Source organism: Leptosomus discolor, chromosome 2 (genome assembly GCF_034619465.1).
Source record: "Leptosomus discolor isolate bLepDis1 chromosome 2, bLepDis1.hap2, whole genome shotgun sequence".
NCBI classification, from domain to species: Eukaryota; Metazoa; Chordata; class Aves; order Leptosomiformes; family Leptosomidae; genus Leptosomus; species Leptosomus discolor.
Genome location: NC_141392.1, coordinates 111,412,711 through 111,437,781, shown reverse-complemented (window position 1 = coordinate 111,437,781; position 25,071 = coordinate 111,412,711). Strand labels below are relative to the sequence as shown.

At 43.5% G+C, this 25,071-nt stretch overlaps 1 protein-coding gene across 1 annotated transcript; it reads right to left on the bottom strand.

Annotated features, from left to right (window-relative positions):
• Nucleotides 1–18,366: 18,366 nt before the first annotated feature.
• Nucleotides 18,367–19,830, bottom strand: KCNF1 (potassium voltage-gated channel modifier subfamily F member 1). Its single transcript, XM_009961392.2, has one exon. The coding sequence runs from the start codon at nt 19,828–19,830 to the stop codon at nt 18,367–18,369; it is 1,464 nt and encodes a 487-aa protein (XP_009959694.2).
• Between the last annotated feature and the right edge of the window lie 5,241 nt (nt 19,831–25,071).

Here is a 25,071-nt window from a genome sequence, read left to right as displayed (position 1 = left end):
ACATTAGTTTTCATAACAAACAAGAAAAGGTAACATACACAGCCAGCTTAAGCTTATATCTGTGCTATTTTAATAGCTTTCACAACCATATTTGTGCTAAAATAAATGAGCTTTTTTTTTCTTAACAACCTGCATTACTTACACACAGCAATATCCTCCTTGCTGTAGGCAGACGAAACACCAACTTTTCTGATGGCCTGAAACTTTTCACCCTGTAGATACGGTTGCAAAATGATTAGGGATGCAGTCCTGCAGAGAACATAGTTTTTTCTGCCATCTACAGAGCAGTTTAAACTTCATGCATGTGTTCTCTACTTGGAAATGTCTGGTTTAGCACATGTTTTTTAGCTCTGAAACTCAGCACTTCTGCAATATGTTCTCAACATGATTCTGGAGGAGTGCCTGTGTGAATGGAGGCACTTGCAGCGAAGGAGTAATGCGATCTTTGGAATAGATAAGTATGAATGGGAGCACTTTGACAGCAGAGCTTGGACAGACTTGTGTGGGATTTTCATTCCTCTTGCAGGAATTGCTGTTTGTAGTCATTACCCCTTTTCCAGTGTGTTGCACCTCTTAATATAAAAACCTATAATTCTGCCAGGGGACAGGCTGTAAGGGGATTTAGTTTTGTACAGTAAGTAGCATGCTTTACTTTTTTCCCTGATGGTTTTATGGTTGTCTCTAGGTTCTTATCATCTGGATATATGAATACGGACTGGCAAGTTACTCGTTTCATTGTAAAGACAGACATAGTTAAAGCAGTGAAGATAAAATATATTCATCTTTAGAGTGATGATCTCCTTTAGAAGTTCTAGCAGACTGCTACACAAAAGGAAGTAGAATCACAGAATCAGCTGCTTTGGGAGGGACCTCAGGTACGCCCAGTTCAACCTCCTGCTCCAAGCAGGGTCATCTCTGAGATCAGACCAGGCTGCTCAGGGCTTTATGCGTTTGAGACTTGAACCCTCCAAGGATGGAGACAGCACGAGCTCTCCAGTCAGCCTGATCTAGTGTCTGAGTGTCCTCAGTGAAATTTCTTTCCTTACACCCAGCTGGAATCTATTCTGAGTCTCATTCTCCTGTTGTGCACTTTTGTGAAGATCCCAGCTCAGCCCCCCTATAACCCTCCAGGTAGACAGGGTCAGGCTGCTGTGGGACACTCCTGAAGCTGTCCTTCATCCAGGCTGAACAAGCCCAGCTCCCTCCACCTCTGCTCGCAGGGCGGGTGCTCCAACCCTGACCATCCTGGTGGCCTCCACTGGACTTCCCCAAGTTTGTCAATGTCTTAATATATCAGGACCAGGCTTCTGCAGAAATAATTGCAGAAACTGAAACAAGGTCTTAAACTTGTGTTGTCTCTTATACATTTTATAACATTCCTTTCTCTTGCTATTCATGGGTCCAACCTCTCAGCACTGTTAAGAAAGCAAAATCTACCATGACTCCCTAGGATGCATTGCTCATAATTACCATCTTCTTGGAACTTCACTAAGAACGTTATGCCTGTTTTTCCTACAATGTCTTCTTTTCATTTTCTTTGCTGAACCCCATGGATGGCAGACATTTTTCAGGATTAATGAATTCCTTAGTGATAGCACTGTTAGTCACTATCTGAAGATCCAATAATCATTTAAAGTAGTGATGTGAAAGCCATAGATGAATGAAAAAAGCCTTTGAAATTGCTTCCTGTTTCTAGCAAGTCAATAAAGGTCCTCAGTGGGAGGCTGAACATCAGTATCCTGGTGTAACAGCAGCTGGAGGTTTCTCAGAACAGGACACAAGCACATGAGGCAGGAATGTTTAAAGCTACTTCCAGGCTCATCTGCAAAAGAGCTCCCTTTTTAAGGCCCTCAGGGTGGCAAGATGCATGAAAAGGATAGTGCCTTCGCTGTCTTTATTTCTAAATGGCATCTGAGAAGTTTTCTCTGAGCTCTACTTTATCCTCACCATTGAATGAGGAATTGCAGATGATACCAAACTGGGAGGAGCACTCAGTGCACTGGAGGACAGGGCTGCTGTTCATAGAGAGCTCGACCAGCTAGAGAAATGACTGGCAGGAACCTTATGGAGTCTAGACAAGGCCTTTTGACGATTCATAATGCCTGCCCATCTCCTTTGAAAATGGGGTGAATGAGATTCACCACTGTGGGAAGAAGTGGGCAAGGAATGTATGGCTTGAAGAGCTGAGCTGGTATTAGGCAAAATATTCTTCTCTCATTCCAGCCATTGCATCACCAGCTTTTGTTGTGGTGCTGTAAATGCTATATCAAGTAGGACAAAAACATCAGAAAAAAGTAAACTACCCTGAAGGCATAAAGAAATATTTCTGCTTGTTTAGAAGCAAGGAAGATTTCTCACACGCACCTTTCTCTCTGGGACCTTCCCTTGACAGTTCGAAGCAGAGGAGCTCCATTATCCCATGCTGCGGAGGGTGCCCCCGTATCACACCCAGGGCTCTCTTGCAGGAAATCTGCCTTTTCATTTCTGTCTGTGTCTAAAGTGATGAAAGTTCATTCATGACAGTCTCTGTTTCACAGATGACTGCAAGAGTGAATTATCAGGGTAGCTCATCAGGACATTTTTTTCCCCCATCTTTTCCCCTAGGGCTTTTGTTTTGACTCGATGTTTAGCTTCACTGGAATTGCCCAAAAATAACTATGCATCAGGAAAGCTGGGACATCCCTGAAGTCCAGCTTGAAAGGCAATTTGTGTCCATGCAGCTGGAACAAGAGCTGAAAAGGGGGCTAACTCCCTTTGCAGAGCAGAGCTCTCCTGGTGCAAGTCAGCAGGCTGGATTTGGCTAGGACAAGTCTGCTGGGCATGTGCCTTTGCTTATGGAAAGGAGAAAAAAGGCTTTTATGGCAGCTTATGTAGCCAAACAGCCACCTGCCACTTCCTTTGCTTGTGCAAGGTCAAGCACCAGCAGCAGGCACAGCACATGCATGTTCACGTCAGGGCAGGGAGGGGAGACCTTGGATACCCCTTCTACCACCAGGACGGTCAGACACCAAAGTACTTTAAACGTTCATTTGTGAAAATCCAGGCAAGTTGTCTCTTTTTATCAGTGATGGAGAAGTTGCAATTTTCTTCAGGAGAAAGCAATAACGCTTGTATCTAACTCTTGCTTAGCGTTTCATCCATGCGTTTCAAAGCACTTAGCATCAATACCTTTTTTGTAACCGATTAAATAAATGAACTGAGTTTCCTTTACATGTATTTGACAGATCTTTAAAAACAATTAACTCTTTTCTCAGCTGCTTAATTGTGATATCAGAAGCCAGAGGTAAGTTGTTACCTCACAGAGGTTTTGAAGTGGAGATATTTACTATAATGATTTATAATGCCATCCCTGACCTTGGATTACTTGGTAGCAATTAAACCAACTCTTTAAGTTCCTGGAGAATTAAGAAATGTGTTAGAATGGAAGGGATTTTTTCCACCATGTTCTGTACAAAAATATTCTTTTGATTCATAAGCCACAACCTTGCTGCTATTTCCTTGGTTTTCCTGCAGGTACCCATCAGAAGCATTCAGAGGAAGAACAGTATATTGATGAGAATAACACAATGATTTTATGCCATTAAAATTATTTATGTATTCAATTTAACTGAAACTTTTCCTGTAGGACTCACTAGAAAGAATTGTCAACTGGAAATTAAAGGGATAAGACATATAGCCATTAATTTTCAGAAACATTCAATATCGTTTTGTGCTAGATTTTTTCCAGTTAAGTGAGTCGGACTGGTGCTGGTTGTGGAACAACTAAAGTAATGACAAGTTAATTCTGAGGGAAATGTGAATAGATTGAAGCTTATTACTGAGTTGACTTCATAGCTCCCTAGTTGTCAACTTCTGGACCGTAAATGGGTGGTACCGAATGGACGGATCTTTTCAGTACCGTACAGAAAGTAACTCCTAAAAGAAAAAATATTTTGCATATAAGCACAAAGGAGAAATATGTATTAGTTTATACATGTACCCAATAGTAAATCTATTTATTAAAATATTCTTCTCCTAAAGCTGTAGTAAACTTTTCTGGAAGTACTTATAAATACTTTTTATTAATTATGCAAGGCTGACTGTATTCATACATATATATGTGTAATATACAGACATACTCAAACACGCATACATGTATGCACCATCACTGTTGCAGCTGGATTTGTCTTTAGCAAATGACTGGCAGTGCTAAAAGTACTAAAGGGACTTTCATCATATTGAATTAAAGTCACTCAAAGGAAATTGGAAAATGGAGCTTTGTGTGAAGACAGAACGGTATAAAAATGGAAAAGGCTTCACATCCCTTTCCATTTTGCCTCTCTCTTCTGTAGTGTTCTCTCTGTACTGCCTTTCATTCTTCTGCTCCCTATTACCCTTCTAAACCCTGTGCTACTCCCACCTATTCTGCTGCTTTGCTTTCATACTAACTAGTAATACGTCCTTTCATGTTCCCATCGAGCCTTACCAAGTGGGAATTGCTCACTTTCTCGTGCACATTAACTTTTCTCATTGTCCTTAGCTAAAAAGGTGAAACTGTGCTGGCTCTTCAAGATGGTTTGTTTTAGATGTGATTTTTCGGGTTGATGAATCAGATTCATTTTGTTCTTCAGTCATTGTACTGCAGCTTTGATGCTTCTGTTCTTCCCAGTAACACGTCAATGATGGTATCTTTTCTGCAATATGACACCACACCAGGCAGTCTGATGGAGAGATAAGTTCATGGCATTCTAGTACCCAACTACCACCAAGTGTTAATGCTGTTTTGACAGTAGTAAAATCTGTGTCTGTCACTCCATCTGTAAGAAACGGGAGATGAAGTCACACTACTTCTATGCAGGGGCACAGCAAGGACTAGAAAACGTGATGCTAACTGTATGTGAGGCACTACACATCATGGAACTACATCATTACTTGAGCTTCATCTGATTCTTCTTATGTCAAAAAAAGAGCATGCAATAATGGAATAAGTGTGTGCAAATATTTTGCCACTGAATTGAAATCACAGATTTAATTGAATAATAAACATGGGAGTGCATTTTGATAGGTTGTTAGTTGAGTCATGTGGGTGGTTAGTCTTTCATTTTTATTCGGATGATTTGGTGAAATCACGTGATTTAGTTATTTTGTCTGTAGTAAGAAAACTGAACTCAGTCATCAAATATACAAAGCGATCTCCACTCCTATTGAAATCACAGGACAATAACATCAGAATTATTATGCGGAGTTCTGTTTGTTCAATTTGAATATGCATGAGAAGCTGTCCAGAGAATGCTAGGCAAGACAACAGTTTTGTTAACATTTTGAGAAGACTTTCCAGAATTAGAAGCAATCTTTAAGTATTTTAACAGAGTAAAATTTCATACTGAGTTAGTTTATGAAAATATCATTTTTATTTTATCATTGAGGAGTCAATATGAAAACCTGGAAGCTAGATCTCCTTGCAGACTGTAAGAAAAAAATATTAAAGATTTCTGAAAAGCTTGATCTAGTATCATCAGCTGGAAAGCATTAACCACACCAATTCCCAGTCGTTGTGGAAAGAGCCTTGAATTTACATTTCCAAAATAGGAGATGACGGCACAGTTTATAATTCTTTCTCCTTTCACGTGAGCGACTGAGGATCTGAAGCTGCAGGGTCCCCAGGGTGGCAGAACTAAAAGAGGAGTTGTGCTAAGGAGTGATTGCTTTGTCAGGATTATGGGCTGCAGTCAAGGCTGGAGAGGCTGCCTGAGTGTCACTTGCATCTTGGAGAATGGTCACCATTGTGCTCCCATGGTTGTTTCTGTTTCAGTGCCAGAATGCACAGCCCGTTTCTGATTTCTATCTCATTTCCAACTGACGCAACTGGCACAAGTCCTTTTTCAATCTGTGAGATTAGAAACAGATGTTGGGTATATTAGCTTGATGATTTGGGGACAGGATTTACAGGCCTGGCTTCAGCAGCCACATCCATGTACCCCCTGATCTAACGGGGAAACCTGGAAGGTCATGACATTATGTCTGTGCCACAGACAGTGGGACCATCTGTTTAAGACACTTTTATTTACATGTGACAGATTTTTTTTTAAATGAAGCATCAAGGGAGAAACTCATTCTATGACTCTTGTAAAAAAAAGACTATTCACCTGTGGAAGTTTTTATAAAAGAAGACCATTCACCAGCTGTGCCCTCAGCAAAGTCCTCTGTACCTCATCACATGACTTACAAACTCAGGAAGCAGACAGGCAGAAAGCAGACATAAAGGTTCAGGTCAGCATTCAGAAACCCAAGTACTGATGTCTCTATGTATGCTAACTATCCCAGTTCCGTCTAGAGTCGGAGAAGATCTAGTCAATGCTGACAGTGGAACCTAGCATGGAACTGAAGTTGCATGGACCATGCTCAAGCAGACACAAGAGGTGGGATTCAGTTGCCCAAACACAGACGTATAGTACTGGTTCAGGTGCTGTGAAGCACCTTTCTTGGCCTCTTGCAGGTGCTTCAGAAAGGTTCATGTGTCCCCTAGGGTATATTTGCCTTCACTTGCAGATGTCTCAGACACCTTATCCTTTCTGGACATGGTCCTGGACAACCTGCTCCAACTCACCCTTCTTGAGCAGAGGGGTTGGACTAGGTGATTTCAAAAGGTCTATTCCAACCTAAACGATACTGTGGTCTCAGCTGGCAATAGATGCCAGTGCATTGGGCACCTGAATGTTGCTGTTCTGCTGAAATGCATATAGGCTGCAATGACAGTGCTGACTCCAGCTCTGTTCAAGGGATGCTTAGGAGTCTAGTACCCCATGAGATGCCCTACATCTACCCGGGAGAGGCAGATGCAGAACAGCACTTATTGGAAACATGTAGCCTTTCTGTGCCAGGCCAGGCGGGACAACCTCATCATCTCAGGTATACTGGATACTAACATTTGAGTGATTGATTTCTCAGGGTCATGTATTTTGGAATATTATGTAGCCAAGAGTCCAGTTGGCCAAGTCTTCCCATCAAAAACGAGTTGCTTCCATGGTAATATAGCTCGTTGTTATTATATTGTGCATCTACTGTGAGTGCACCACACTTCCACATTTTATTCTTTTGTATGTTGCATCAACAAGCCCTCAGCTGCCTGGAGCTGCCTTGCTATGCTGGTATTTGATCAAGGCAAACTAAAAGACTGATAAATATCTTTCTAATTTAAGGCAGATTTTTCAGACCTTAATTCATTCCTGCAGCCCTTCCCATGACAGTGGTTGAATTTCTAAAATCACGCATGGTAGTACACCTCCTCTCCACCCTACTACTTAGTAACTGTTGCAGCAGCCATCACGTACCATATTGTGTGGGAATTGTCCTGCTTCAGTTGTCCTGCCCAGTAACTCATCTCAGCCCTAAGTGTCTTTCACCATCACATATTCAGGCTTTCATTCTGTAAGCATAAACAGCCTGTGTGCAAACCTTGCATTCAAATGTGCTCAAATGGATCATGGTTAAATGAGACCAATTTACCACACATTTGTTTCTTACTCTGCCTTTATCAGCTTTCACCAGAAAATAATTTACTCTGATTTGTGTTTGCATTTGTGTTGCAGTCTCTGCCAGCAAGAGTGGAGTTTTTTTCCAGCTCATTGGTAGTCACTGATTAGCAAAACAGGACAGTGAAAAGCCTTGAAGTGCTTTAGTAGCATTTTGTGACAAATAAACCCCCCAAAACTCAATAAGGTCTGAGCTGCTTTTCAATCATCTTTGAGTTACATTAAGGGATGCTTCATTAAATACTAAAGATTAGGAAGATCCCTCTCATGCCAGAGGATGTAGCCTACTGGGATGGTGTGTGCCTTTTGTTACCTGGATCAGAACGAGGCAGATGAGCTGGCAATTGAATATTGGTGATCTTTCACTGAAGTAACTACCGTTTCCCATTAAATCATAGCAGAGCTATTGTCTGAACGGGATAGAAAGCAGCAGAATCAAATGAAGGATGAAAAGAGCTGGTTTCATTCAGTTTCTTTAAAAATGAAGCTGCACCCAGAGAGACTCATCCCAAATAACCATCACCCTCCCTATTTAGCAATTCAGTGGTAATCAAGCCCATTTTCTCATGCAAAACATTTTCTTACACACTGATAGTGCAGCGGGGTGTGTGGTGTGTGTGTGGGAAGTCCCTCGTATTTTCCCCAAGCAGCAGAGAAGCTGCAGCACTGGACTTCAGGTGGCGGTCCTTGTGTAAAACCTTGCTGTAAGGCATGTTTCCAGACTTGCCGCCTACTGCCAAGGTCCTTTCCTTCCTACCACAGCTGGAAGTGGCCTCTTCCCATCACATGACTGATGTACAGACAGATCCTTCACATTTTGTTGCAGCTGCTGTTATTACAGAGCATCATGTGTCTTGTATTGATGTAACAACAAATTATGTTGAAATCTAAGATTTTAGATTAGTTTGTTGCACTCCACCTCGAATTGCAGGCTGCCCAAGAATCAGCAGTGCTGGACTGCTCTATGCTGCTTTTCCTTGCTGATCAGCATCAATTTTTTAGTCTACAAAGTGTACCAATTTGGATGAGCAAGCTAAGCCCAGAAACGTCAGAAAGTAGCATACCAGCAAATTAGCTCCCTCTCCCCGACTCCTCTGTCATCACCGTAATCTCATTGACCCTGGAACAGTAAGAAATGTAAGAGGAATCTGGTTAGCTTGCTTTATTTCCCTTGGCGAATGTGACAGAGCTGCTTGTGACCTATTGAGACGCTTTAACATACATGGGGATTTCAACAGCAACTTCTTTAGTCATGTTGAATGAGACTTCATTATTTTCCCTCTAAAAATCCTGAAAATTGAGAGACATGAGCTTTTCAGGGTGGCACATGTTATTATACAACAGGCTTAGCCAGCATAGTCAAGTGTTACTGTTACATGCACTGACACATGCAAGTCTCACAACATTGTCATGCTGGGGTTATCTAAAGCCTTACGGTTAAAAAAGTATTCTCCTCCAAAAAACCCTTTGGCATCCTTTGGGTTTAGCTGGCGGAAGGATGTTGTTATCTCCTAGGCTGGTCTATTCACCTCTTACAATGCGTCTTGCACTTGGGTCCTTGTGGTATTTGGGCAATGGTGGTTTTCAGTATAGAGAGTAGGAAGGGACAGACCTCTTTTGGGGGAACATCAGGCACAACAACCCTTTGCCACCCACCTGCTCACTGCAAACCTATGCTTATAGGGCAGCCAGTGGAGTGGATGAAAGAAGAGAGACTTGAGTGCCTCACCTGGCTGTTCTTAGGTGTTTGAGCCAAGAACTGCTCTGGCAGTCCACATACACTCCCCTCAGACAGCTCATTACAACCTTTATACTCTCTTTACACTTTTTTTTCCAACTCAGAAACATTTTGAAGTCACTTTGTGCAGACAAGTCACATCAAATATGGGAGCAGCTCACTTGAACACATCTTTGAGTTGCTCAGGTCTCTGAACAGTCTTGATGGCAAAAGCCCCAAGGAGGTGGATAATAACAGCTCCAGTGTGCAAGGATGAAGTCCAGCTGGCAACTGATGTTCACTCCTCCAGCTCTATGAATGCTCTCTACGTGAGTGATGGCAGGGATGATGCCGTACAGCAGCAACTAATTTGCTCCTAAGGCAAACGAGTCCAAATGGTAAAGGCTTTTGCAAATGGAATTCACTGTTCCAATGCAAATAACTAACTGGCAAACAATAACCAACCACTCCAGCCTGAAAGCCCAGCCAGCAATAGGTTGACATTTGTGCTGCAGAGAGTTTACAGATTCCCCAGGAGTTGGACAGGAGCTGTGTTTTGCAGCAACAATTGATTTATTACTGTGACAACCAGTAGAAATAGAAGGACCTGCTGGCAGGCAAGGGTGTGATTTGTTCCTCTGCAAACAAGCAAGAGGTGTTCAGCTGGCCAGTGGCCATTCCCAGGCAAAAGACTGGGGGAGGATACAGGTTTTATCTCCTCTCTGCTCGAGTTTTTCCTGCTAAATAGTGAAGGTATTCAGTTTATTTATATTGTACCAAAACACATTTGTATTTAGTAATGTTCCTACAAAGTGAGTTGGGAGATGCAAAGGTCAGGCTGTCTTCTAGATATTTCACTTCTCAAGCAATTGGGTGACACTTTATATGTTATTCATGAACAGAAAATTAGTCTCATTTATACTGCAGCAGCCCCTGTAGGGATCAATCAAGGTCCCATTGTGCTGATGCCTGATTGGTGGCTGTGAGCAGAAAATTACTGATGCCTGCTTGGATGCAGTTCAGAAACATCCATTTTTTGCCATGTAAGGTTTAACATGAGCACATTCTGATCAGCAAAGCACGTAAGCACACGTTTAAAGCAATCTCTCTCCAGCAAAATGTTTCAGAGTGTTTCAGTCCCCACAAAGAGAGGGGAATTTAAATGTGTGTGAAAATGTTTGGCTAAATCAGACAGGGCTGCTGCATCCGGACCTCACATCTTTTGAGTGTTCCACATATAAGAGAGAGGTTTGTTTTGATGCATAGAGGGGTTTTGGTGGGTGGTTGGCCAACATGTCCAAATGAAGTCCTGAGCCAGTGTGTTTTCTCTCCTAGGCATGTTCTAAACCTGCCCCAGTGAACTGACATGGTGCAGAGAGCTGTGACTAGTAGGACTGCACTAGTCATCTGCAAGAGTACCAGGGGTGGGAGCAACAAGAAAGATAAATCATTTCCATTTTCTGAAACAAAATTATGAAGTGTGATAGACTGAAATTAAGGTATGAGAAATGAGGCTGAATTAAAAGAAAAATATACCAGTGACAAGAGCTGTCCGATTATGGAGTAATCTTGATGGGACAAGGGAAGAAACCAAAATGGCGTGTAGTATTTCATGGTGGTTAATTTGGTATAGACTAAGACTTCTGTCTTAGTTAATTCTTCACTGGTTAATAATAGACAAGCTGAGACTTCAGAGATATGAGAAGTTAAAATCAGTGTATGACAGTGAATACATCATTTATGTGAATATGGCAAAGAATATTTGTGGTGTAGCATTTTTGCTGTAAAAATAATGCAAAAAAAAAAAAAAAATCAACATTACCACCAGCTAGCTACAGCTACTTCATATTCTGGGTACTGTGTGAAATTGCCGTATCTTACTACGCTGGAAAACCTGGAAAACACTGACTTTGTAAAGTTGATAACTAATGCAGTGGAAACATTGTTTGGGATCAGTGGAGTGCATTGTAGTGATACAGAATTTCCCTGTAATGCTGTTATAGTAATTGAAGCTGCAGTTTGTCTCCTGCACAGCAAAGTAGGCTGAGGCTGCCAAAAGGTTTTCTAAAACTTCCCTTTGCAGTGCTGAACAATTTGCTGCCTTCATCCACTGATTGTTTGCCTGAATTTCCACCACTTTGTGAGCTCTAGCACAGAATTTGTGAGCTCTAGCACAGACTCTAATGAGTACAGATAATTTTAATTTTTTACGATGTTTAACCACTGCAAACTGTAGAGGTTACTATATAGAGTAGGGAATCACAACATTTCATGCTTAACTCAAAACCCAAAGAAGTGCTAGGGTCAACCTTTAGGTGCCTCGTTTTCATTGAAATCAGTAGGGTGATACACTCAAAATAACAGTATTTTTGTAGGCATATACAACATAGCTTTCAGTCTTCCTATCCATGTTGAGATTTTATTTTGAGAGTCCTCTACTTAGATTCCTTTTAAGATTTCCCTTCCTTTCTGCCTCTATTGTATATCTTTAACTGACCAGGATGATTTAGCAGTACTTGGCTCTCAGCATGTTAAAAAGATATTCAAGGTTCCCCTTACATGGGAAGACAAAAAGCAGCTTTAAGACACTGGCAGCTTTCTCATCTACATATGAAAGCAACAAGAAAAGAAACAATTAAATGGCACAGCTTTTCCTGGAGCTCTCAGACCTTTCTATCATCTTCATTTTCCTCTTAGTGATTTATGTGAGCCTGCCTTGTGCATTAGCCTGGCTTACTTGGCTGCATCATTCCCCCCAACACTCCTAAGGCACGCAAAGCTACTTCTGATTTCAAGCCTAATATGGTTCATTGCAGGAAAATACACCAATTTCAGTTTTAGTGGGATATCTACGTCTGAAACAAGTAAATTTAATATACATTGCCCTGAGCTGACTTTCACACTAGTGCTATGTTGCTGCAACTCTTGGTGAAGTTTGATTTACACCAGGCAGTGCAGAACCTATTCCTCACATCACTAATGAACATTTGTCTCAAAGGGAAAGTGTCTCATGAAAGCTGGTGTCAAAGAAAGTGTCGATATTCATGAATAGACAGTCTAGGCAAAATGCAGTAATATTTGAATGGACAGCAAGCCAGATCCTCAGAAACCTGGTTGGGTAGCAAGTGCATTCTGTACATGTGCCCGGTGTGTGTCCTACCTGTGTAAGAAATTCTGGGGTTTGTCAGTGGATATGGGACTGATGGCTGTGTTGACAAGGAGGAGGAAGGAAGCCCTTCTGTGTAGCATAATTCAAAGGGGACACTGTTCTCTTTGGTTTAGCACATCTGGCGATGCAGATGTGGCTGGAAGAGGGTTGTGGAGGCTTTTGTGTCTTTCAATATGATGAATCATTCATTAATATCTCTTAATTCTTGCTTTTATAGAATCATAGAATCATTAGGTAGAATAGTCCTCTGAGATCAACAAGTCCAACTGTTGACCTAATACCACCATGCCCACTAAACCATGTCCTGAAGTGACACATCTACACTGTCTTTGGAATACCCTCAGGGATGGTGAATCCACCACTTCCCCGGGCACTCTGTTCCAATTTTTGACTACTCTTTGAGTGAAGAAATTTTCCCTAATGTCCAATCTAAACCTCCCCTGGTGCAACCTGAGGCCATTTCCTCTCATCCTATCGCTTGTTATCTAGGAGAAGAGACTGACCCCCACCTCACTACAAGCTCCTTTCAGGTAACTGTAGAGAGCAATGAGGTCTCCCCTCAGCCTCCTCTTCTCCAAACTAAACAACCCCAGTTCCCTCAGCCGCTCCTCATAAGACCTGTTCTCCTGACCCTTCACCAGCTTCGTTGCCCTTCTCTGGACACGCTCCAGCACCTCAGTGTCTTTCTTGCAGTGAGGGGCCCAAAACTGCACACAGCATTCGAGGTGCAGCCTCACCAGTGCCGAGTACAGGGGCACGATCACCTCCCCACTCCTGCTGGCCACACCATTGCTGATACAGGCCAGGATGCTGTTGGCCTTCTTGGCCACCTGGGCACACTGCTGGCTCATGTTCAGCCGGATGTTGACCAGCACCCCCAGGTCCTTTTCTGCCGGGCAGCTTTCCAGCCACTCATCCCCAAGCCTGTAGCGTTGCATGGGGTGGTTGTGACCCAAGTGCAGGACCCGGCACTTGGCCTTGCTACACCTCATAGCATTGGCCTCAGCCCATTGATCCAACCTGTTAAAGACATTTGATTTCTCTGTTTGAACAAACACCTGTTTATCACTCTTTCATCTAGTTTCAGCAGCATGTTTGGGGTAGTTATCTGAAAAATCAGTATAGACTGAGAGAACATCTGAGACTGAAAACAACATGGTCTTGGTTTCTCTTAAGCATTTTTATCAGGTAGATTCAAATAGCACATTAGGCAAAAATAAAGCTGCCTAAAAGGTTAAATGAAACATCATCACTTTCAGCTTCAGCTGCAGAAATGACTTCAGCAATGAGTGTCCTTAGCAGAGCCAAGGACAGACGGGCTGTGCTCCATGGTCCTCGGCCCTCCTTTTGTTTCATAGGAGCTGGCTCTGCCTCCATATGTTCACATTGCCCCTGACCCATACACAGACCAGAGAGGACTTTTCAACTAACCCTGTGTGGCAGGTGCCATACCTGCAGCAAGGAGCTGCTCCCCTGCATGCACAACAGCAGACGATAATGGTATTCTAGTATTTCACACAATTTAAATTTTTTTTTAAGTGTCTCCAAATCACTTATATGTCAGTCCAGCAATAGAAACCTAACTTTAGATGTCTGTTTCTGCCTGAACCTGAAGCTTTCTCCAAAACCAAGGTGGCTGTGACATGCCAGCCAGAGTGTGGCATGAGTTGACATGTTACATGCCTATCACTTCCCTGAGACTAATGCCGTATGTCACTAACTACTGCAGCCGTCTCCCACGCTTCTAAAAGCAATTTCCAGTCTATTAAGTTCTACCCTTTATGGTGTCCAGGAAGCTAGAAATAGGCTTCATTTTACCTAGAGTCTTAGCAATTGCCACCAATCTACCCTTGGGTGGGTTATTAAATTAAGGCTATTGAATCAGATTCTGCTGGCAGCTATTTGATGTCAAACCTGGACTAATCCCAAATTTACAGCTGAAGTTGATGTTAGTTAGGAATTAAAAGTTGGTCCCTTCAAGTTTTAACTCTGTACATTGCAGGCTGTATTAAAGATTCATAGTTTTCTAGAAACAGCCAGGGCTGGCTGTATAGGGCACACGTCCTACAGGACCACTTCTCAAGAGGATAGTTTGACCTGCTCACTGTGTGCTGAAATTTCCTGCACAGTGAACTGAGGAGCTTCTGTATGAGAAGGGATGTCAAATTATAGTAGCTCTGGGTTTTTTCTCCATAATTCTACTCAATGGGTTTTCTGTAGAATAGTACCACATTTTCTTCCCAGAGCTCCCAGTTTTTTATGGGAAGGGTGGCCCATTTGCTTCTTACACCTGGGAGTCCAAAGAGGAATATTTGGGTAGCAGTGGTATCAGGAGAGATCCAGACAGTTTATACAGATTTTTCTGCACTTGGACATTCAGGCTGTTCCAATCCTGGTTCCCAGATGAAAGGTATTAAAACCCTTTTGGCTCCCCCAAAAGACAGTTGTGTTACAGATCTTCCCACGTGCTGCAGACATTGGGGAAGCTCTGTGCAGTGGCTGACTCTGTTTCTGTGGGTCTGGAGATGGGCTTACTGGGAATGCCTTGTATTTGTTAACTTAACTCTACAGACTTGGCCAAAGTGCCCACAAAATGCTCAGGAAGAGCCGGACATGGGGAAGTTGCTGGTGGGCTGGGTGGTTGCAGCCTGTGCCCACCTCACCCAGAGCGCAGGAATGAGACCTGCACCAAGCATGGTGCAGTTTCCCCCCTGAAAAGACCTCAGGGTTTGTCCCAACTTTGCACTTGAGAACGTCCTGTGCATAAGAGTGGGGGACCCCACCTCAGCCAGAGCCTTTGGATGGTGTCACTTCATCTCGGCGAAGTGACAGCACTAATACTTCCCCTCATCCCCAAGTCATCCAGCCTCTTAAGTCCTTTTTTTTAGATTAACTTGTAGTAAAAGAAAATATGCTCTGCTGGGTGATGCAGATTATTTTAAAAAAGTGAAAGCAAATGTCCCTTAGATCACTCCATCCTTTAAGGGACAGAGCTCTCCCTCCAGCCCCGATTTCAAACCAAACAGTTTATGGTATTTTCTTGAGCTGTGAGAGATGTCTCCTCTGGGGCCCCAGAAAGCTTCTTGCTTTCTGCCATCAGCGTTACAGCTGTGTAAGACCCCCCTGCTCCTCTCCAGTCTGGCTATGTGCTGCAACCTGCCAGCCTGCCCTGTCCCTCCATCGCTGCCCACGTCTACCCTTTCTCAGGGTTCTCAGAGCACAGGCAAGGCAGACAGGCAGGAATCCATCCTGCCCTCCCACAGACTTTTAAGAACATATAACTTACAGCAACGAATCCAACAAATACAGTCCCTAGATCAGCAAACCACATGTAGCCTGGCTTGGGACCAGCCTGGGCTGGAGTGGCACCAAGGTCGTCCCAAAGCTCTTTCCCTACTGACATAGCGTAGGCAGACCCCTATGCTCAAAGGCATAACTCATTGGAGAAATTAGACAATAAAATCAGTTCTGATAAAAGAGGCTTATTTTGTATTTAATGTCACGTTAAATAAATTGCAAAGTGCAGCAGTGAGGGTTTAGTACTTGCAGTGCTAACCATATTACTTAGCATTTATATAGTGCTTTCCTCATTCAGGAAAGCGCTTTTGCTAACTTAATTCATCCTCAGCCACCCTCTGCATCTCATGGGGGAAGCCAGAAACATTTAATATCCCTGCTGATAGATAAGGCATACGGCTGGGACTGGCAGAGCTCTATTACTTCTCCTCTTCTCCCACCCTCAGCATCCCGCCCAAGACAATTTTTGATGGCTGCAGCCCATATTTGTGTCCTGGAAGTCCTCAGCAGTGCAAGGGACAGGATTCTGTCCCCTTGATGAGAGTCAGCTATGGTCCTGGCCAGGCAGCCAGTGGGGGCAGAGCTGAGACTGGTGGCAAGCAAGGAACAGATGAGAAGGATTGAGTGCAGGTCTAGAAGCTGAGAGCTGGGAGCTGGGATGTGGCATGGAAGATAGGGGTGAAAGGATGCTTGAGTTGAGGAGGTCACTTGGATGGGCTTTTGGCCTTGGGCAGAAGAGAATTTGGGACAAAAGCTGGTGGAAGGATTCTGGTACAGAAGGGTTTAGAGGTTGCTTTGAATTATCTTACTTGATGGGGTGTTTAAGGCAGGAGATGGTAATGGGGTTGGAGAAGAAGGTGGTAGGTCTGGCATGCAGCTGGGGCAGGGGGATACAGAGCAGGGGTTCCTGGAGGTCAGCAACTTGGTGTGTGATGGGTGGTGCTGGGAAAGGGCTTCATCCTGGGGGAGCCAGGGGTTAATGTCCATGTCAGGAGACCTGCAGAGTGGGCAGCATTCCTGGGGAGCAGCTGCCTGTCTTCACACACCTGCCCAGCCCCTACACACCACCACTGCTCCCTGCTCCCAGCAGGACAGGGATTTTCTCAGTAGCTGACACACATCCCTTTGCCAGGGGCTGAGGGCAAACAAGGTACCAGGAGAGAACACAGAGCCCACCCCGCAGGTCTGTGCCCCTCTAGTCACTGCTCCTGTGGGGTGGATGCCACAGCACCATCACTTGCCTATGTCCCAGGAAAAAGGGTCCTAAGGACCTGCATGGGAGTCTTACACGTGAGGTGCTCAGGGACGGATCATGGCTCATGCCGCTGCATTTTGTCTGGGTGACGGGCTGCTCAGCATGAAAGGGAACAAGCAAGGACAGCTTCTTTAGCCCTTTAATAATCTGGGATCCTACTTTTAACATATGTAAACACCTCTGTGTGCCAGTTCTCCCCTCCCCTTTAAGCTGGCGTAACTCCTAGTTTCAATGGATTCCTCTGATAGAGACCAGACCCATATATGCAGTTGTTACACAAGCCAAATGAATGCTCACATGGATGACACTTGCTTTTGGAAAGGATAGTAGCTACACTTTGGTGTTGATTAATACGCTGATTAATGAATAAAATACTGGTTAGTGCCTACTACATCTGTAAACTAACATTTACAAAAACGTGCAGTTATTGTAGGGTTGGAATGTGCTTTTTTAAAAATATAACCTAGTAATATGTTCATTCAGATAGATATTTTTACCATAAATTAATTGGAGATTATATTGTTTTTATTGAAACTTTCTCTACACTTGTTTTCAGAGTTAAAGTTTCTCATTTAGATGTACTCAATTTAACTCCCCTATAAAATTCTCTTGCTTTAATAATGAATTTAAAATACCAAGAGTTATCTTACAGTTTTAAAAATTACTTGATTATAAATCCTGAAAGATCCCTGCATATATAAATTATTATCTTGTAATTAAAGTCTAAAAAAAATATATTTTTTTAATTTGCTCCTTAAAATACATTCTGTTCTACATCTCTGCCCAGCTCCACGTCCCATATTTTTTCTGGAAAGAGGAACAGATAGCTATCCAAAAAGTTGACCCCAAATTACATTTTACAAAACCAAAACCATTCATTGACTCTAATGTTCTGCACACGGTCTATGCTCATACTTTCAGTAGCCCTAGGCTGAAACTGCTCGTAACATTCTGCTGTAAACCTGAATCTCATATGAGTGAGAGGCTGCTTTAATTTTTTAAGGAGCAGTTCTCCTAGCTGCAAAGGCATTGAAGACAGCCTGAAAGACACAATCTGTGCGATGCTGCTCTTTATTGTCACAGGTACAGAGTTCTGATGTGGCAAGGCTGCACATTCAGGTCACCGAACATTTACCGATCAGGAAGGACTTTTCAGTCTCTAAAATGGTTACAAATGGTATTTGTTGGAATGCACCCATTATAAGCATCTGATCTTGCAAGTCGTACTATTTTATTTTGGGTAATAACGGCAAAGTCTTACCAACTGTTGATGGAGATACCATGGAGTTAATTTATATTCACGTTGGAAAAGCAAAGCAGTGCTCCCTCCCAACTCTGACATATCCCACGAGTCTTTTCAATAGTTGATTGTCAGGTTGTCCCAGTCTATTGCTTAGCGCTGACAACAGCTCACAGTTTATTTGCAGCTTTGAAGCCTGGTCCTATAGTGTTTCTCTTCTGACAGCAGATGAATAAAGGTGTCACTGTGGGAGACTTTTAGTCGGCTGCTATAGAAAGGCCCCTCCTTGCCTCCCCTTGCAAGATCCTCTAGTTCACTTTTGGAGCTTGCGGCTTTCCCCTCAGCTGAGTTTAGCTCCATCAGCTCCAATTCATGCTTGGCAGCTGTTTCTAAAACTCTCTGTTTGTTATAATACCTGACAAAGTTGTTAATGATGGGATGGATGGGAAGGGCGATGGCTATCACCCCACAAAGAAAACTGATGGCAGCATTCAGTTTTCCTAGTGTTGTTTTAGGATATATGTCTCCATATCCAACTGTGGTCATGGTAATGATTGCCCACCAAAATGACTGAGGGATGCTTTTAAATAAAGTTTCGGGGTGACTTTGCTCCATGGTATAACCCAGGGCAGAAAAGACAAAGATTCCAACAGCTAAGTACATGAGGAGGAGCCCGAGCTCCTTAAAGCTGCGTTTCAGGGCATACGTTAGTGTCTGGAGCCCCGAGGAGTGCCGTGCAAGCTTGAATATCCTGGCGATCCTCATGATGCGCAGTGCCTGGACAGCCTGCTGGACGTTGCTCAGCTCCATGAGCTTGGCTCCCAAGTGGGTCAAAGTCAGGCTGACATAGAAAGGAAGTATTGCTAGCACATCAACAATGTTCATGAAAGACACGGCAAAGTGGAGTTTGTTGGGAGAGGAGATTAGCCTCAGCACATACTCCATCGTAAACCAGCCTATACAGGCTGTCTCTATGCTGTCCAGGGTCGGGTGCTCCATACGGTTCCCCTCCGCGTCTACGACCTGCAGGTCTGGGATGGTCCCCACACACATCACAACAGAGGAGATCAAAATAAACAGAAAGGACAGAACAGCGATCACTCGAGCTGGGTAGGACGATTCTGGCTTCTCCAGAAATTTCCAGATGTACTTTTGGCACTTTTTCCAGCGACTTTCTGAGGCATCTACTCCCAAGTCATCCAGAATCAGTTGCACCCTTCGGGCTATTTCTTCCAGTTCCTCCTTTTTTTCACTTAGATGAGTTTTGCAGCAGTCATCCAAAAATTTCAGATCCACTTTCCAAAATTCCATTTCATTCTTGAAACATATGGGGCATATTCCTTTCTTCATGTGAATTTCCCCAAAGTAGTACACGTCAATAATGCATTTGAAAGCATCTGGATCTCTGTCAAAGTAAAACTCTCTCTTTCCAGGATCATAGTCATCGCAGAGGGAGAATATGCTATCGTATCCCCCTGATAAACAGTTGATCAGCTCTGCCAGACGTGTTTCTGGGTATTGATTCAGGTTATATCCGTAGAACACCTGCCTTACCCCACCGACATTGACTACAATCTCCGTTTCTTCATTTTTTTCTGATCCGTCAATGTCCACACCTGGAAACCTAGAGTCACCTGCCATTTTAATTGTACTGGATTTTATTTGATTTTTAGCCTGTTGTTTGGTTTCAAAGCTTTGTGGTTTTAATTTCTCACAAAAGCAAATCAGCACTGAGTCAGCTCTATTACAGATGTTACCAAACTGACCCGGAGTCGTAGTGGGAAAGTTACAGAAATAAACCTGCGGTCAGGAAAGCCTCTTGAGGTATGCAACAAGCTGCAGGGAAAAGACAAGTCATCGGGCTGCTGTGCCTGCAAGCAGGATGTGAGAAAGCTCCAGCAGATTTGAAAGAGAATAAACCATTTAATAAAACTCACCCCTCTGTTCAGTGCTCGAGAATCTTTTCAGGTCCCATTCTCTCTCTAAAAGTGATATTTATTCACAGGTTGGAAGTCACGGCAGAGAAATAAATCCTGTGCTCTGATTAATGCAATGTGCAGTGAGTGACAGTTCTCAGAGAGACAATCAGCAGGGTAAGCCCACAGAAAACTGTTGCCGTTTCTCTCTTCGATTCCACAGATTTCCCTAGAAAGCTGCTTTTGAATTTTGTTTCTTTTCCCGTTCTCTTATTACTTTAAGGTCTTCCAGAGTTTATCTGCTGACTCTTGCACATAGTCAGTCGGTGCAAGTGTGCAGAGGAGAAACTTGTGCTTGTTTTCCCTTTGCTGTTTCCCAACACAATAGGGAGCCCAGGCTGTGAGGAGTCCTTTCCATACTCTACCCTCTTCTGGTGAAACCCAGCAAAGCACCAGCTACACAGAAAACACAGCTTAGCTATTTATACGCCTGCCTAGCTGTAAAATAACGTGTTTCTATACTGCCTTGCACTTTAACGATTTTTAAAAACTTTTTTTAATCAAATACAAAACATAATCTTGTATAAAGTCATTCCGGGCTGCAGAAAGACACCCAAACATTTTCTTCTGATGGCAGAAGCCAGAGGGAAGCATATTATGTTTTTTAATAAATTTTTTTTAAATAAACTCTCAGCAGGACTTGAGCAAGTCTAGAGTAATTCTCTGTCAGGACACTGAGTTACTGTAGATTCGTACTGGCGTCATTGAGAACCAAGCACAGACCATGAAGTTTTTGTTGCAGCTGTGGAGCAAAACTCACCCTGCACTCTGCACACGTTTCCCAAAGCTCTGTGTCCTCAGTTTTAGCCATGTTTTCTTGATCTGCAGTCAATGGACCCTGATAAGGATTTGAGTAATTTACATCTATAATGGTTTCTTGGTGAATGCTGCTTACCAGCAGTAGTGTTTTGTACTACATCCAGCACTTAACAAGCAGAAGTAGAACCACAAGCATTTCTTTTTAACTTTGTTTCCTCCAGATTCCAGGATTTGGTGGACATTTGTTCCCTGGACCCTTACATGCAGGAATGCCTATCACTGTGCTCTTAAATTCTTAAATCTGACTATACAGTTCATTTTAGTGGGTCCTGAGGGCTTTGATCCAGCAAAACCCACAGGTAATAAGTTAACTGTTTCTGGCCACAGTAGAATGATCTATATCAGCAGGTTTTGATCTTTTCCAGTTTACTGGCTTCTGAAAAGCTTCTAAGTGGAGGGGAATAGAGAGGGAAGAAACCAACTGATAGTTTGCTTCTTTAGGCTTGTGTCCATCCTGGGAGAAAGGTGAGAGCTGTGATGTGTCTGCTGTCCTCCTGCTTGTATCACCCAGTGAGGGGGACCCTGGTGAAACCATTTCCACTCCCTTGCCGGAAACTTACGGGGTATTAGTAAGAGGTTGTGCACCACGCCTCATCTTGACATGGAGTATGCACGTATCCTCACATACCTTATGAACACCCCTGGAAGGTAGTTCATGACACTTGGAGATGCACAAGCCATGAGTTAAAATCACTGATTTAGCCCCTTCCCAGACCTTCCAATGATGTTCCTTGTCCCTGAGCTCTTGCACGATTGAGGAGAGGGATATGAGAGGGAAGAGGTGAATTCATAATAGAGGAAGACTTGCAAGAAACCTATGAAACAGAGGAACACAGTCCTTTCCCTTTGTCTGTCACACACATCCGTGCACAAATTTATAATGCAAAAGCTGAAGCCGAGGGAAGTGTGTTCTTGCTGCTCTGTTATAGTCACCCAGTAAATGTAGCACCCAGTCACCCAGTCTCACAAGGAGGAATAAGCCATGCATGAACCATAGCTCCATAATCTCCTTCAAATGTCTGGGTTGTGTCGCTCATATCCTTGCTGTAGAACAGTACAAAGGGCAAAGAACAATAACCGCAGGGGCCGGTCACCTTATTCAAGTGACAGCTCCAGGAAAAGGGTAATTATCTATTAGTCGACACTGGAGCCACACTGCTAATCTCTGGAGGCCAGTGTCACCTTCTGTAGTCCTGAGGGTACTGCATATGTAAGTGTAACACAAGATGTCCCTTGAATTTCTTTCTGTGTACATATAAGTTCACTGAGACTTGGAAGCTTCTTGGGACAAGACAAATACCTTGGAGACGTGGAAAAACCTAGGTTTTGTGGGTCCAGCAATAAATATTTACCCACCTGGGACTTCCTCACCCACTGACAGGAATGGTTTAGTTTGCTTTTAGCACAATTCTAAGATGCCAATAGCAGTGATGTGTTCGCACAGGTGAAAATGCAGACGGGATTGCCAACTACCAGTTCTCACAAAACAAACTCGAGATCTGGGAAACAGGTTTAAAATGTTGTCAGGCTGCATCAGCATAGGGAAACAGGTTCTTTAGATTTAAATGCTCAGATTTAACCATCTCAGACACCTACTCTCTTTGATCAATGATTCATTCCAGTGACCTTTTGGCTTTTCCCCAGGTAATGATAAGAAATCAATGTATGGTCCAGCATGACCAACACAGAAAGCAAAACCTGCTTTTCCAAAAATGCTTTTCTCCCTGCCTGTAATTTTACAGAACAAACACCTACAAAATAGGCACACAGGACTAGTATGTACATTGTTCAGTTTGAAAGGTGAAATCAGCTCCTCTCAAATGATAAATCTCAGCACATTCTTGAAAGGTTGGGAAGAAACTATTTTTGAAATGCCAGATCAGTCCTTATAAAGACTTTACTTAGTGCGGCTGCTAAAATCCTTGTGCTTTATTCTCCTTCGTCTTGCACCTTTTCAGAGTTCTTTACACCTTTCAGTGTGCCTGTCAAATGTTAGAGATCTGGTAGCATTTTAAATCCACTTTGACAAATGTAAATGATCCAAAGCAGGGTCAAGGAAAATCATAGTGAATTAAAACCTTGGTTTTGTAGCTGAAAAGAGTGAGACAGGCTTACTTGATGAATGTTTTTTATCAGACATATCACAGAGCAGCAAGCAACAGGAGCAGAATGAATAATTTGCAGCAAATAATTAATTTCACTAATTTAATTCATTTTTCATCCATGAAAAGAGAGCTTCTTTAATCTAAAAATTTCAATAGATAATTGTTGCCCTGTAACTCACTTATGAGTAGTTTGCTGCAATTACTAAGACTTCTAAATTCAACTTCTGTTGATTTATCTGGGCTGGGCAAAATGGTCAAGCCATGCTCTGTGTCTGCTAGAAGCGATGTGTGCTGGCAATTGAATTCCTACAGACTGAAAAGAAAAAAGGAGGGGGGCTCTTTCTGCTTCAGTGCTTTGGCTCAGAGAATACGTGGATTTGAGCTGACAGATGTGTTAAGTTTTGTCTGTGGTTCAGACCAGCTCCTTCAGGGAGGAGGAGGAGGAGGCTCAGCTGAGCCTCAAGCCCTGCAGCCTGAGGGAAGGACTCCTGGGTTGCTGGGCACCCACCGGCCAAGGGCAGTCCCAGCCCCAGCAGGGATGCCTGGGATCTCCCCGGTGGGGGCTTGGACCCCCACAGGACTTGGTCCACAAGGCATACGTGGAGCTTGAATATGGCTTCACAGTGGCACCAGGCCCCACGTGAAGGATGTGAGTGGCACAAAGTACCCACAGCCCAGCAGCTGGGGACTTGCAGCACCAACTGTGCTCAGAAGATGCTGGAGCTGCAGGTTTGGCTCCCTCCTTTGTCACTTTTTGAGAGAGGATCTTTACCACTGGGTGACTTTGTGCCAGTCTGGGAAGACAGGTTGTTCCTCTTGAGCTGTAGTCTGGCTCATACTGCACTCCTGAAGCTTAGCCAGCACCTCTGCCCTCCTGGCTGATGCACCCAGCTACTCCCCACCAAGCTACAGACAGCAGTGGTGCACGAAGAGGCATGAATGGGTCAGGTTCCAACCCTAGGAAGATAAGATCAGACTCCATGTGGAGAGGGGTGTTTAATGCAGAGGCAGGAGTCAGACAGCCTCTCTGTAAGCAGGTTTCAGTGTAGTCAGCCCCCTGGACTAACACAGCTCTGCTTTCAGTGCCTGGAACCATGGCGGCACCTTTGGCCTCTCTCTCCTCCTGGACTCTACAAAGTGTTTAGTGCTGGGTCCACATGTGCAAGCTCATGAAAGTTTAGGGACCTGACTATGACTGTCCAAGCGAGAAACAATCAGAATATGTCTGGCACAGATCTGGCCCACACTGACCAGCTAACGTGGACATTTCTCAGCAATCACATGTCCATCAGAGACCATCCCCAACAGGCAGTTTGCAGGCAGCCACTGCCACAGGATTAAAGGCCTTCTCAGACTAGATGGCAACCAGTCGATAGTTGGCCTCGGTGCCCAGAAACAACCTTGGGGACATGTAAAACTCGTCTAGGCCGTTCCAAGTTGTGTTGAATCACCTGCTGCCACTGGGCATCTGCTTCTTAGGTACTATGATTTCTATGTTGGACACTGTTGTGCAGCCCTCGGAGGCTGCAGAACTAACAGCAGACATGGAGGGATGGTGGTTCCTACTCAGTATAACCTCCTCATGCACTTCTCCTTCTGCTATGTCATATTTGTTTTTAATGAAACTTGCAACACTGGAATTGTCATGGATCCAGGAAGAGATCTCAGCATCTAATATGCAACTTATTTTCAGCTAGATGCAGGCTATGGAGAGCCACTCAAGACAGGAACATGTGGTGAAAGTGTACTACAGAAAAGTGAAGCAGAGACCTAAAGGAGGATGGGGAATGGAAATATCTTTCCTTCTCCTTTCCTCAGGGTATTGTGGAATAAACCTTTCAGCTAGCTGCACCGGGAGTGCTTCAGCAGCCGATAGCACAAGGTTCTGTGTGGAGGAAACACCATATAATTGCTTCATGCCAATCACAAGAAATGGGATGCAGAATATCTAGAAGAAAGAGAAGTAATGAATGATTTTGTTG

Coding starts and splice junctions, on each gene's coding strand:
- KCNF1 (XM_009961392.2), bottom strand. CDS start 19,830: ATGGCAGGTGACTCTAGGTTTCCAGGTGTGGACATTGACGGATCAGAA.